This window comes from Carcharodon carcharias, chromosome 15 (assembly GCF_017639515.1).
Source record: "Carcharodon carcharias isolate sCarCar2 chromosome 15, sCarCar2.pri, whole genome shotgun sequence".
In the NCBI taxonomy this organism is placed as follows: domain Eukaryota; kingdom Metazoa; phylum Chordata; class Chondrichthyes; order Lamniformes; family Lamnidae; genus Carcharodon; species Carcharodon carcharias.
In genome coordinates, this window is record NC_054481.1 from 102,833,107 (window position 1) to 102,848,360 (window position 15,254).

At 44.7% G+C, this 15,254-nt stretch overlaps 1 protein-coding gene across 2 annotated transcripts; it reads left to right on the forward strand.

Annotated features, from left to right (window-relative positions):
- Positions 1-1,664: 1,664 nt before the first annotated feature.
- On the forward strand, positions 1,665-15,011 carry aadacl4 (arylacetamide deacetylase-like 4). 2 transcript variants are annotated; one of them, XM_041206620.1, is made up of 4 exons: positions 1,665-1,962; positions 7,711-7,936; positions 9,512-9,575; positions 12,998-15,011. In XM_041206620.1, exons 1-4 carry the CDS (start codon positions 1,786-1,788, stop codon positions 13,779-13,781), a joined length of 1,251 nt encoding a protein of 416 aa, XP_041062554.1. In that variant the 5' UTR covers positions 1,665-1,785; the 3' UTR covers positions 13,782-15,011. The 2 variants fall into 2 exon arrangements, with proteins under 2 accessions (XP_041062554.1, XP_041062555.1); XM_041206621.1 differs by having other exon boundaries at positions 1,665-1,860.
- Positions 15,012-15,254: the final 243 nt, after the last annotated feature.

The window sequence follows — 15,254 nt, forward strand, 5'->3', positions numbered from 1 at the left end:
ACTTTAAATAATGCTGGTGACAGGTCCTTCCTGCCACTTAGTGCCAAGTTGAGCTGTGTGGGTTCAGCACATGGTGAGTTTTGAGACAATCGAATATGGAAAGCAGCTCTTTGAAAGCCTTGGGCCTTCATTTGAATTAATTCCCCCATTTAACTGAACAAAACATACTCTCCTAATGCCAGCACCATCGCCATATCCAATATGGTGACATGTGCACTTCCTTCCAGTCGAACCAGTGAGGTCAATCTCAACTTTGTTTGAGAGTGTAAAACCGGTGATAGTGAGTCAACAGCCTGATTTACATCTCTAATCCCATTTTATTTCTATTGAACACCACAAAAAGCACCACACACACACAGAATACACACACACACACACACACACACACAGAACACAAACACACACACATACACACAGAATACACACACACACACACAGAACACACACACACACAACACACACACACACAGAACACACACACACATACACACAACACACACACACACACAGAACACACACACATACACAGAACACACACACACACAACACACAGAACACACACACACACACACACACACAGAACACACACACACACACAACACACACAAAACACACAACACACAGACACAAAACACACACACACACAGAACACACACACACAAAACACACACACAGACACACAACACACACACACACATACAAACCACACAGACAGACACAAAACACACAAACACACACACAAACACACACAGACATAAAACACACACACACAGACACAGGACACACACAGACACAAAACACACACACACAAAACACACAACACACAAACATAAAACACACACAGACACACAGAGACACACAACAAACAAAACACACACACACACAACACACACACAAAACACACATGCCCACATTCAAACCATACACACTACTTGCAAACATATACATACAAACAAAAGGAAATTGAATATTGAAACTTTTTGTCTTGCACTCATCAGGATAAATGCAAGAATGCCAAATTTCAAACAATCACAACATTTTATACAATGGGAAAAAAGGGTGCTCATTTGATGGCAGTCTGATTGGCTGAGGCATTGCCATGGAGAAAGCAACGGGGAACTATAGGATCCCTAAGCTCCCGGGTAATTCAAAAAAGGTGCAAAGGCTTGAACATGTTCCATTTGTTTACAGAGAATGGGTTGTTGCGTATGAATGTATGTTGCTTCTAACAAGCATAAATGAGCCATGTTATGAGCTCAACTGATGATCTTAACTTGGTTTTTAGTGTAGTTATTAGTGCATTCAGGATTGTTCAGCAAGTGCTGCCGAATCGCGGAATCACATCTAACAATAAACAGGAAAAAGAAGAGTAAAAGGAATTGGATAATTATCTGAAGAGAAAAAATATTCCAGGGGTATAGGGAAAAGGCAGGGGAGTGAAACCAGCTGAGTTTCTCTTACAGAGAGCCAGCATGGACATGACAGGCCGAATGGCCTCCTTCTGTGCTGTTAGCATTCTATGATTCAATGAAATACACACACACACACAGACACACACACACACACACACACACACACACACAGACACACACACAGACACAGACACACACACACACACACACACACACACACCACTTCCAGTTCCTGGTTTGCGGTGAGGTATTTCCTCTTCCCCAGCTCTGCAAGGACACTGAACAGTGCAGAGAGCAAACTGGCAGGACAAGGATCTGGCCTGTCTGAGTGATCTCTGAGCCTGTCGGAAGACTTATTTACAGAAAGCTTATTATGGATCTAGTGATTTGGACCTTGGCAATGATGTTGGCTCTTGTGGTCGGCTTGTTTGTGCTGCTGGTTTCCGGGGTAATTTACACTGTATTCACCGACTCTGTTCTGCCGGAAGGTATCCAGGGGCCAGGCAAACTCAGGCTCATCTATGGGACCCAAGTGGCGATAGGCACTTTGGTAAGAAGCACTGCCAGAGTTTGAAAATGTTGGAAACTACAAGGGAGCTGGTTAGTGATACAAACCGTGTCTAGCACAGCCGATTAATCATTCATTTCTTTTGAGGGAATAACTGCGTTTCATTTAGTCTAGGCTGTTAAAGGCAAATGCCACTCTAGGATTTAAAGGCTAACTTTTCTGACTGCCCACTCCCAATGCAGATCCTCAGTTGCTGGGAATACACACTTCGTTGTATCTTGCTTTAATAGGTTCTCTCGCAGTGTGTGCTGTTAGTTAGAATTTAACCTCCGCCCTTCAGACCAAAACAGTCAGTTCCCTAATTGCTGATAACAGTGTGGTGAGAGCAACCAGGCAAGAATGGGTGGGACCAACAGTCTGCCTCCTTAACTAATGAGATTTCAGAATTGAGAAACAGACAGATTATGAGTATGAATTTGAGTCAATTGATCAAAGAGAAGGAAAGAAAGTTTGGATTTAGAGAGAGAGAAAGAGAAAAAAGTAAAAAAAAAATTGAAGTTTCTAAAATCTCCAGCCACAATTCACAACCTGAAGGAATGAGATTTAACACTTTTAATTCTTCCCATTCTGGGCCAGAGAGCTTGATTGGCACTATTTTAACAAGGAATATGGTGTTAAAAACCTGTTAAAAAGGTGTGCTCTTAATTATATTTCCATTGAGAGTTTAATGGGCAATTAATGTGCAAATCTAGCAAGTTCTTCAAAATAACAGGGAGGCCAATGGCTGCTGGTGTGAAATAAATAGCAGAGTGAGGTACATTGACCAGTAAATTCTGAAGATTCTCAACCCATGTTTCATCTGCTCTTCCACTGAACCTGCTGCCCAGTCTGCACATTAATAAGGTGTGCACTGTTATTTTTTCAGCAAGTTGCAGCCTATTGTAAATCATATGCACAGTTTTTGATGTGCTCCCAATGGGTGATGCTCTGAGCAGGGAGCGTGCAATCTTATCCATTAAAATCACTATTTACTGACCAGGCCTGGAGACACCACCTGCCTCCGCTACCCCCCACCCCCCAAACCAGAGTTTTCTTCTCTTGTGCAACCAGACCAAAGCTCTTGAGCACCTTGCATATAAATTAGGAGCAGGAGTAGCTCGAGCCTGCTCCGTCATTCAATAAGATCTTGGCGGATCTGATTGTAACCTCAACCCCACATTCCCACCTTCCCTCAATAGCCTTTCACCCCCTTTCTTATTAAGAATCTATCTAGCTCTGCCTTAAGAATATTCAAAGACTCTGCTTCCACCGCCTTTTAAGGAAGAGAGTTACAAAGACGCACTGCCATCTGAGAGAAAAAAAAATCACCTGAGCCCCGTCCTAAATGAGTGATTCCTTACTCTGAGATTATGCTCTTAGTGGCCCTTAGTTCTAGATTCTTCCACAAGAGGAAATATCTACTCCCCATCGACCCTGTCAAAACCCATCAGGGTCTTATATGTTTCAATCAAGTCTCCTTTTACTCTTCTCCAGCGCAAACAAACCTAGCCTGCCCAACCTTTCCACATAAGACAACCCGCCCAATCCCAATATTAGTTTAGTAAACCCCAGAACTGCTTCCAACTCATTAACATCCTTCCTTAAATAAGGAGATCAGGATTGTACACAGTACACCAGATGATGCCTCACCAATGCCCTGTACAGCTGAAGGATAATCTTCCTACTTTTGTATTCAATTCCCCTCACAATAAACGACAACGTTCTATTAGCTTTTCAAATTACTTGCTGTACCTGCATATTAGGCTTTTGTAATTCATGCACCTAGGACACCAAAATCCCTCTGCAGCTCTGAGCTCTGCAATCTCTCACAATCACCATTTAGATAGCATGCTTTTTTAAAATTTTTTCTGCCAAAATGGACAATTTCATACTTTCCCACATTATACTCCATTTGCTCACTTAACCTATCCATATCCCTTTGTAGCCTCCTTCAGTCCTCTTCACATCTTAGTATCTTACCTATCTTTGTGTCATCCGCAAATTTAGAAACCATATCTTTGGTCCCTTCATCCAAGGTATTTACATAAATTGTGAAAGGTTGTGGCCCCAGCACTGATCCCTGTGGCACACCACTTGTTACACCTTGCCAACCAGAAAATAACCTTTGACTCCCTTGTTAGTCAGGAATATATCTATCTCTGCTTTAAAGTGATTCAATGACCCTGCCTCCACTGCTTTCTGGGGAATTAAGTTCCAAAGATCTGCTTGCCAAACAGTCAGTGAGTGCCAGCAAGCTATCCGACTGTGGAGGCCATCACACAGGAATCTGATCCTTTCCTTCACATGTGCAGTTTCCAGAAGGGGTTTGGAGCCAGAATTCTCTCTGTTTTTTTTTCTCTCCTCTTTCCAAACCCAGAGACTTTGACGCAAATTGTCATTGTTTAACAACTAAGATTACTTAAATCAACACAGACTGCGAGTCAGAACAGGGACACTGTGACCTCTGCGGTCTAATTCCAAATCAAGCATGCCTATACTCACTGAACTACCGGGAGAATTGCTGTAGTTATCTCTGCTGTAGTTATTCCCTTTCATGAGATTCACTGTTTTGATGTGATGCATTCATTTCATTAAAGGCGCAAATGCCCTCTCAGCCCAACAGGTCTCCATTAGCCAACTGTTACCCCCCCTCAGTTCTCCAACACCCTGACCCTTGACCTTCAGTCAGAAGGAGAAGTAAAGGTTTCACTCTAAGCTGTTATGAGTTTGTTCAGGGTCATGGTACAAAAGGAGTGTTTTGTACAGCAGAGATAGGACAGGTCAACGGAACCAAAGTCAAATACGCCTGAGAGCTCAGTCAATGGGGAGAGCAGTGAAGTGTTTCGTCCCATAATAGTGCCTGTACTCCTGAAACTGAATGAAAATGGAGAAATGTCTGTTCTCCTTTCGAATCCCTCCCCAACCCCCTGGCCTGCAATTTCCTCCACATTGGTACCGAGAGTAGACCAAAGGAATCTTGCCCATTGTGCAGAGCTATAGTTGCCAACCTTCCAGGATTGGCCTGGAGCCTCCAGGAATTGAAGGTCAATCTCCAGGTCACTGCTGTGTGCAACCCTGGAGAAAAATCATCAGGTCATTAAAATAAGATTTTTTTGTCCTTTTCTTTGAACATTTCTCTCGATCAGCTATAAAAGTATTGAAAATGGGGTGTGGGGGGGAGGGGTGGGTGAAGGATGTTTGGCTGACAGTCAAGCATCATCCAATTGGGTAATGAGTCTTATTGCTTTCCAATTGGCGTAGGAAGGCAGTAGATCACAAGGATGAAAGCAAAATACTGCGGATGCTGGAAATTTGAAACAAAAACAAAAATTGCTGGAAAAGCTCAGCAGGTCTGACAGCATCTGTGGAAAGGATGACAGAGTTAACGTCTCGAGTCTGTATGACTCCTCATCAGAACAAGGATGGATGTGTTGGCCGAATAATGGCCAGGATTTTCCCCTCGGCGATTTGGGGGCGGGGCCTGCTCGCCGAGGGGAAAATGACGCGGGATGACTTCGGGAGGAACCCCCGATGTCCTCCCGGTCCCTTTAAATCTTTAGGAAGGTGGGGGCACAGCGAAATCAGCTGTCTGCCCGCCGACCTGTCAATGGACAATTACCATTATTAAACACCCTGCCCATCCAAGCTTAAGGCTGGCGGGCAGGCCAGGGGCCCCAGCGGGCTGCAGATTATTCATGAAACTTCATCCACTGGCGGGATGAGGTTTCATGTCCGTTTTTTAAAAATGTAATAAACTTTATGTGTTTCTTATTAACAGGTCCCATCTCGCGTGACATTGTCACATGAGGGGGACATGTTAATAATTTTAATATTTCTCTATTTTTTGACTTTTCTTACCTGTCAGTATGCTCCCTGAGACAGGACTTTGCCTCAGGGACCAATGTTCTCTTTTGTGCGCATGCGTGAACGAGCGCACTCTGACAGCTGGGGATTCCCTCCCTCCCCCGCACAGGAAGCCCATTGCACTTCCTGTCGGGCAGACCGCTGGGCCTGCCCACTCAAAATGGCGGCCGGCCCCATTTCGACAGCAGAGTTCAGCTGCCCGCCCGCCCACCAAGGGCAAAATTCTGCCCAATGGCTGGAGTGTGAGGGAAAGCCATGTGATGAAACCTCCAGGAATATATTTAATCACAGTTGGCAACCCTACATGTAGTGTTGGTTAGGTCCTCAGTAGGATATAAAAACAGAAAATGCTGGAAAAACTCAGCAGGTCTGGCAGCGTCTGTGGAGACAGAAACAGAGTTAACGGTTTAAGTCCTTTTAAGTCATTTTAAGAGCTTTCTCTCCCCACTGTTACTGCCAGACCGGCTGCAGTTTTCCAGCATTTTCTGTTTTTATTTCAGATTTCCAGCATGCGCAGTATTTTGCTTTTATCCTCAATAGAGTGCTGCACGACACAAGAGTATAACTGAACTGGAGAAAGTGCAGAGGAAAACTTCCATGACGATGGAGAGATAAGAGAACCTATCATTTGAAGATAGGCTCACGGCAATGGGGCTCTCCTCACTGGAGAGGGATGAAAGGATAGGACTGAATTAACCAAATGAATAAAACTTGGGGGGGGTGGGGGAAGAGCCTCATCTCGAGATATTTGAATCATTACAAGTCAGCAGAAGGTGAGGGGGCAGGAAAGCAAAAGGAGAATAGATAGATTTAGTGAGGACCCTGTGAGATTTGCCTGACAGAGTGGTGGATTACTGCAAAAGCTTATTGAGGAAGATTAGAGGGACAATGATCTTAGATCTCTTCGGGATCAAATTCAAGTCCCTTGAAGAAAAACACATTAAATCAGGGCCCCAGGAGGGCGGACGAGGTAAACTGGCAGTCTCCTCTAGCCTTGAAAATTCTTAGTTTCTAAATGACGCGGCTGACAAATAATAACTTTTTGTGGTTAATGAATTTTTCCCTCCACTTTACTCCCCTTCACTCTGAGGCATAGTTGGGGGGAGTGGCAGTGATTCCTGCACGGAAGAGGACCAAAGCCACTGTTTATACCTTGATGTCTCACCCAAGTGGTCGTTCCAGTGAGGCTGGACAGTGAGTGCCAACAGGCTATTTGACCTCAGGGTGCTTCATCACCAGCCACAAGCAGCTAATGCAGTGACTGGACGGTGCCTGTGCATGGATATCAGGTCAGGACAGATTCCACAATCGAATAAAGTGTGGTGGGGCGAGATGCCACAGAAGGCCCTGTGCCTGGTAGACCTGTATCCCAGGAGTGAGTCAGCTTCATCAGGAGAGGAAAGGAGAGAGGGAAAAGGGAATATGGCTGTCGTGGATATTTGACTTTCTGTGTGCTTCTTCTCAAACTGCTTCATTTCTGTTTCAATCCTCCTCCTGAGATTCAAGTCCCTCCATGGCCAATGTCCTCCCTATCTCTGCAGCCTCTGCCAGCCCTACAGCCCTCCAAGAACTGAGCTCCTCCAGCTCTGGCCTCTTTTCCATCTCTCATTCCTCTCACTCCAACACTGGCAGCCCGGCCTTCAGCCACCTACGTCCTAAGCTCTGGAATTCCCTCCCTAAACCTCTTCACCTCCTTTAAGGCGCTTCTTAAATCCTACCTCTGTGACCAAGCTTCTGGTCACCTGTCCTACAATCTCCGTCTTTGGCTCAGTGACAATTTATGTCTGCCGATCGCTCCCGTGGATGTTTTACAATGTTAAGGGCACTATATAAATGCAAGTTTTGGATATATTTTAACCCCCTCTCCCCCTCATCCTTTCCATCCAGGGAAACATCGCCCAGAACCTGGGTCTTGGAACGCAGATCACTTTCGTTCGCTACCTGCGCTCAAAAGTACTCAGGACAAAACACAAGGAAGATGCTGGGCTGGTCATCCAGGACGTGCAATTTGACGGTGTCCCCGTGAGGGTTTACCAACCACGGTCAGCAGCTGCAGGAAAAAGACGAGGGATCCTGTTCTTTCACGGTGGTGGATGGGTGTTTGGCAGTATAGGTGAGTGTCAGAGACCTGCTCCCTGATAACCCGGACTCCATCTCCCTGGATAGGAGACATTAAACAGAGGCCCTGTCTGCTCTCAGATGGATATAAAGTGTTCAAGGAAGAGCAGAGGATGTCTCCTGGGGTTCCTGGAAAAATATTCATCTCTCAATCAACACCTAAAACAAATTATCTGTTCATGGCCACATTGTTGATATGGGAAACTCCACTTTGTGCACAGTATGGTCCCACAGCTCAAAAGTCTTTTGTTGTTGTAAAGCTGGGTGAGATATTGTGAGGGTATGAATGGTGCTATATAAATGCAAGTATTTTCTTGTTTTTATCAAAACACCCAGGGGGAGTTTAATCTCCAGGCTGGATGACTGAGGGCCTTTTCAGCCAAACCTCAACCAGCGACCACACTCAAACGTGTTCTAAGGAATCAGTAACAGTCAGGAGTGTATCGATTTCTCCTCTCCCTGGCACTAGCTATTTGTAGCACCCTAGGTCATTGTCCGGGCTTAGGTCAGTTAGCAGCATAGGCTGGGGACCAGACCTTGGACCGTCTGGTTTGCAGCCTCCGTGCTAACAGCCAGTGCAAATATTGACGAAATCTGAGGAGTACAAACCACAGTCCAAGGTCAGCGAGTCCAGGCAATTAGCTCCCAAAGCTCATGCAACATGATCCAATTTAGATTTATATTCACTGGCTGGCTTGAGTTGACCTTTGCAAGATGTTTGCAGTGAGCTGTTCTTAGTGCTGTGGATTATTCCTATATCAGGAAGATCCACGGTATATTAACAGAACAGAGGTTTAAATTTGATGAGGCTGCAATAGATCCCATGCAGCCCATGAAGGCAGTTAACATGGGCACTGCTGTACCGAGGACCGTCTGCCAACTGTGTTCACCCTCAAACTCAAGACAAAAGAATCTTGAGAGAGTCTCATTGGGGAAAAGCTACTGAGGTGGCTTCCTGTTGCCCTCCTCAAGGGTTTTATTGTTAGAGTACCATCTCCTCGCTGGCAGAAACCAAGGGTAAAGTGTCCCACCTCCCTTTTGTGATAAGGAGAGAATACCAAAACCCATTGGGCACAAGCAACTCCCACTGGCTGTCAACCCAGTGCAGACAGAGTTTCATTCCATATCTATGTTACTTCAAATAATTGTATGTTGAGGAAGAATGAGTCTGAAGCTAGCCTGTACCTTAAAACAAGTTTATTTCCAAGGCAGCAAAGTAAAGTCACAGACTCTCCCAGTTCCTTCCAGACACTCAAAGTGGACTGGTTTATCTACTCCTGCAATGATTCCCTAATCCTTTCCCAAATGGGCTTAATTACCAATTTAAAGCATGAATTCTATTGCAGCACATTTTCGACAGTAACAATCTAACCTGTGATGTGCCTGCCCTGGGAGTGTTTGGTGGGGCAGCGCAGAGGGAGCTCTGCATCTAACTCATACTGTACCTGCGCTGGGATTACTTGATGCTGATACTGGAAGCCTGAAATGTCACATCCTCCATTCCCCAGCATTTACATCTCTCATCCTGACAAAATGAATTCCTAGTAACTAATGTGTCTTCTCTTCTTAGATGACTATGAACATTTGTGCTGGTACATCGCCAAGGAAACAGGCTCGGTTGTGGTATCTGTGGAGTGAGTATCTGCTGCCTGTTTGCACAGAGGAAATGGTACTTCATAAAACTGACAAATTCTTAATATTGGGCTGATCTCAATCTTTTTAAAAGCAGTACTGCTTTGGGCCATGTGATGTACAGAGAGAAGCCTAATTCTTCCTCTCCAATTAATATCTCATTCAGGAGTGAAAGGGATGCTTTTGTTTTCTGTCTAATCTTTCCCTTGCTTGGCTCGATACAATTTTAACACATGCCAGGTACATGCCTAAATAGTCACTCATTTTATCTTGAATCGGGGATTCTACAGGTTTGCCCATTAGGCTAACAGGTCAATTCATACCTGGGTTTATCCTCCCCCCTGTCCAGCTCCTCAAACAGAGGTTAAATATCGGCTACTCTGCAATCCCACAACGTGGCCAGATTCCATACTTTCTCCTCTCTGATTCCCTTCAACAGCCCAGGATGCAGCCATCAGGAAGGACCCGCTGACTTATCCACCTCGAGCTCAGCTAATTTTTTTTGAGATCCAATTCCTTTTCTACAGTTTGTCCGAACAATTGTCCCATGTCCAACATTTACATTTCCACCAACATTTGTTAAAAAAGACTTAAGTCAAAAAAATATTTATTCAATATCTCCATCATAGCTTTATCCTCTACCAATCCATTGCTTGCTTTCTCTCTGAGGTATTCTATCCACTCCTGAAAATTCTTTTATTTGTAATATCATTCCTTTTAAAAGACCTGCTTTCCTTTTATCATAGTTCATAGCCCTCCTGATCTCCCTTTACACATCTCCCACCCCCCCGACCTCTTCAACGACATTTGCTACATTCTGGATTTGTAATCCACAGGCCCAGGGTAATGCCCTGGGACACAGGTTCAAATCCCACCACAGCAGCTGGTAGAATTTAAATTCACATTAATAAATAAAAACCTGGAATAATAAAGCTGGCCTCAGTAACGGTGACCACAAAACTATCATCAATTGTTGTAAAAACCTATCTGGTTCACTAATGTCCTTTAGGGAAGGAAATCTTCCATCCTTACCTGGTCCGCCCTACATGTGACTCCAGACCCACAGCAACGTGGCTGACTCTTTACTGCCCTCTGAAATGGCCTAGCAAGCCACTCAGTTCAAGGGCAATTAGGAGTGGGTGACAAATACTGGCCCTGTCAGTAATGCCCACATCCCATGAAAGAATACATTTTTTAAAATGTTGATGACTATATACAGTAGTGTGAGGTCTAATTTTATCTCATGCCCCAATTTGTACATTTTTACTCTCTCACTTTATAGAGATTGGTCAACAACTCCATTATATTGTTGTGTTAAGCTACTACCAGGATGGTAGAAGGCCCAAACTAGATGGACTGTGGTCTTGTCTAGCAATTCCAATCTTCCTATGTTATCCATGGAGCGCTAGTCTTATCGCACCCAGTTTTGAGTTATGTTTATCTTCTATGCTAACTGCCTGACATTTGCAGATTTCACGCTGTTGCTCCATTATCCTGTTTGCTAACTTTTTTGTCCCAGTTACTTTGGGTCAAAACCCTCACCGCCTTGAACTTTGTCCTTTTCTGCTCCCAAAGGCTCACCTTCCACTATTTTTATTACTTCTTTTTATTTCTTACTTTTGCTCCGAATTGTTTCATACCTTTTATTTCCCAATTGTTCCCTCATCAGTTAACTCGCCCCATTTCATTCCCCAGGATTAAAGCAAATCTTCTGTCCTCGCAGTTTTATGAAATCTCTAGGAAAAGTGTGTTTCCACACATCTCTTGGTCCAGAGCATTCTATTCCTCCTATTCTTAGTAACACTTATCTGGTAGGAGGTTTTGCTCTAAACATTTTGTTAATTGTGATGTTTGATCACTGTTCTGCCAGATCCAGTTCAATCATATAGGGCCTACTCACACACTGGGGCACGTGGATCCAGTTTACTGTTGTAAAAGGCTGGGGATGAGTGATTCCAGCCTCTTCTCTCCCAGTCCCTGCCATTCACTCTTGCCTTCTCCTGCCTTATGTACTTTGCTTTAGTCCTTGCTGATTCTGCATCCCATCCATCATGATTCCACCACACAGTACTTACAACACAGAAACAGGCCCTTCCGCCCAGCAGATCCATTCCACTCTCCATGCTCCCCGTGGGCCTCCTTCCACCTTACTTAATTTCCATCAGCATGTTTTTCCATTCCTTTCGACCTCACACACTTATCTAGCTCCCCCTTAAATGTATCTATGCTCTTCGCCTCAACCGCTCCATGTGATAGCAAACTCCACGTTCTCATGTTTCTAAAAGGCTTCCCCTGAATTCCTCCACCAGGGCCAATTTATGTGCTGTCTGATTAGGCCCATAGCCTCCCTAGGCCTCGTCCACCTCATTCCTCATGTTATACGAACATACGAATTAGGAACAGGAGGAGGCCACTCGATCCCTCCAGTCTGCTCCACCATTCAACGAGATCATGGCTGATCTGATTGTAACCCCTCACATTCCTGCCTACCTCTGATAACCCCCCCTGTTAATCAAGAATCTACATAACCTCCCTACTTTTGTAATCAATTCCCCTCACAAGAGGAGCCTTGTTTCCACATTGGGCTCTTTCTCCATCAGTCAGATTTCCTGCATTCAACTCAAACTTCCTCTCCTTCATTTCATGTCCACTCTGATTCCTGAGTGAATCTCCCTCTTTCCCCCTTGTGAGTTTGTCAAATGTCTTTCTCCTCAGATTTCTCTGCAAAATGCCTGCTGTCTTGTGAACAGTCCTTCCCATTCTCAACCTCACCTCAGTGACTTCTTGTCCCTCCTTGGAGATGCCCTTGCAGCTGCATGTCCCAGCACCTCACTATGGAAATGGTGGGGCTAATTCTCAGTCTTCGCCTTAGGTGATCCTCATACTCTTCAGGTACATTCTCCACATTCAAAGACATCATAGTCATTTTCTCAACCTCTCCTTTGAGACTCTCATTGTTCACCCTTCACCTTCCTTAGCTAAATCTTTGAATGTTGATTCTCAATCTCTGCATTTAAAAGCTCCTTAGTGCCTCCAAACTGGACATGGACTCCCTCTCCCCCTCTCTAACACACACACACACACACACACACACACACACACACACAGCTTGCTGTCTACATTTCATCTCTCTACTCTTGAAAACCTCCAGCTCTTCAGATCTGATGACTATGCAGCGTCCCCCACCCTGCACTCGCACCACCCCCCACCACTATTTCCCTGGTACAAAAGCCACTTGTGTGAACTGAAGTCCATAGGTCAGAGGCGACATGGCATCTAACTGCCAAATCTGGCTTGAACACCTCAAGCAGTACATGCTTTTTCTTCAACCTTGCTGGTGCCCTGCCCTGTGGATCTCCCTAACCAAAGTTGCTAATAAGACTAACCCTATTTGGTCTAATTTTTTTCCTTTTGGTTTACCCAGGTACCGCCTCGCACCTGAGCACAGGTACCCTACTCAGTTTGAGGACTGCCTAAATGCCACACTGCACTTCCTCAAGACTGCAGAAGATTATGGAGTCGACAGCTCCAGGATTGTTGTGAGTGGGGACAGCGCTGGGGGCAACTTGACTGCAGCCGTATGTCTGAGGATCACTGCCATGGAAGAGAGCTCGGATTTGCCAGCTCTCTGTGCCCAGGTCCTGATCTACCCAGCCCTTCAAATGGTCGACTTCAACCTCCCCTCCTATCAGCAAAACCAATATGTGCCCCTCCTGTTTCGAACACGGATGGTCTTCTTTGTTCTGCAGTATCTGAATGGGGACATGTCACTGGGGGAGGATGTACTGTCAGGCCAGCACCTACCAGTAGAACTCAAAAATAACTACAGGAAGTGGATAAAGGCAGACTTGATCCCCAGCGAGTTTCAGGTCAGAGGTCACAAGCCCAACCTTGTCCTAACACATGATGATGATGTTTATGATCTTGTTAAGCCCAGCTTAGAGCCGACCTTCTCCCCCCTCCTTGCCAGTGATGCTGCCATTGGGAGATTGCCGCCAGCCTATATTTTGACCTGCGAGTTTGACGTGCTTCGGGATGATGGCCTGCTGTTCAAAAAGAGGCTAGAAGACAAAGGCGTTCCAGTATCCTGGTACCATGTTCAAGATGGTTTCCATGGGATAATCAGCTTCTTCGATAATGGTTACCTGACCTTCCCATCAGGGAAACAGGCTGTTGATAACATTGTCTCCTTCCTTAAAGACATATAGTGAATGTTTGCTGTACTCATTATAGGCACAGGATCAATATCTTGCTCAAGGTATTGGAGACCATAGAACCATGCAAATTGGAGGTAATTATATAAACTGCGCCATAATGAGTCGGGATGCACATGCACAACATACACTCCTGTTTCTGTACATACCCATTATCCCCATTCCTGCCTCCTGCCAATTCTGTGAGCATTCATTTTTGTGGAGACACGTACTGAATGATTTCTGGAAATCCATATATACCATTCATAGACACTCTTTGTCAATCTACCCTATTAGTAAGCACCTCACAAAATTCAGTTAACTTAGTTACCTTTAATGAAGCCATGCTAACTCTCTCTATCAGTTCATGTTGGATTAAGTGCTCAGTCACTCTGCCCTTGGTGACAGATTCTAGCAGCTTCTCTAAAACTGATAGGACTGCGGTTATCTCTACCACACTTCTTAAATAATGGAGTGACATTAGCAATTTTTGAATCTACAGAATAGGAGAAAAATATCTATTACCAACAGCACCAACCCGGCAATTCTGTAGGGGGCAGATTGCAAGAGTTGAGATTACACTGCAGAGGCATTTTCCCAACTTCCCACTCTGAACCTTGCCACAGGGAGAATAAACCAGGAATTGGAATGCACATCATGTACAATTTCCAGCCAATAATTTGCATGGTCAGGAGATCATGAGCAGCAGGGACCAAATCTCCGACATGCACTCCCAGTAGATAAGGCTCCCTTACTGGAAGGAAAAACAGAATATGATCCCTTATATTTACAATGAAGAGGCACCTCAAGTTACACAGAGAGTACTGGGTGGACATGAGAGATTATTAGCACTACTATCATCTCCTCAAGTGATTCAGATGCTGAGAGCTATGAAGCTACTTCTTTCCATGTATTTATATTTCTTCTAAAAATAATTTTCCTCTCCAGTATTTCTCGCCTCTTCTCAGGATTGAGCATCTGCGATGCCCCATGCAGTCACATAGCATAATGATATATTTCTGTCCAGCTTGCCAGATGAAGTGTAGACATAAAGATAGCAATTATTACGTGCTCATCCTATCTGGTCAATGCTTGAGAGAGCCAGTAAAGGAAAGGTTGCTGAGCCCCATCTCAATTGTAATACTTGGCTGTTTAAGCCAGTCTGCATTATAATGTGAGTAGATTTCATTGTTTGACTTTTTCTTTTTTCCTGATTGATTGTTTAATTAAAAACCTTTGATTATTGAAGAGTCTGGTTGTGGGTTGGTACATTGCTAGTCAGAAGTTCTGCTCTGATGGTGCAGCGGGACTTCCATCTGTGTGTCTGGCCCTACACTGATTCCAGTTTCTGTCAACCGCACTATCTGAGCATTAAGAAGGTAAAGAAACTCTGTGAGATCCGGAGCAACTGAAAGGATATGGCTGCCATCCTGGCAGACAGAAATGTGGTGTCTGCACAATCTGATGGGTGAGGGGCAGAGCATACAC

Bases quoted from the DNA above. Each gene is read 5' to 3' on its own strand.
- aadacl4 (XM_041206620.1), top strand. From the start codon at position 1,786: ATGGATCTAGTGATTTGGACCTTGGCAATGATGTTGGCTCTTGTGGTC. The intron at 1,963-7,710 runs GTAAGAAGCACT...CTTTCCATCCAG, and splicing joins AAGTGGCGATAGGCACTTTG to GGAAACATCGCCCAGAACCT. The intron at 7,937-9,511 runs GTGAGTGTCAGA...TTCTCTTCTTAG, and splicing joins ATGGGTGTTTGGCAGTATAG to ATGACTATGAACATTTGTGC.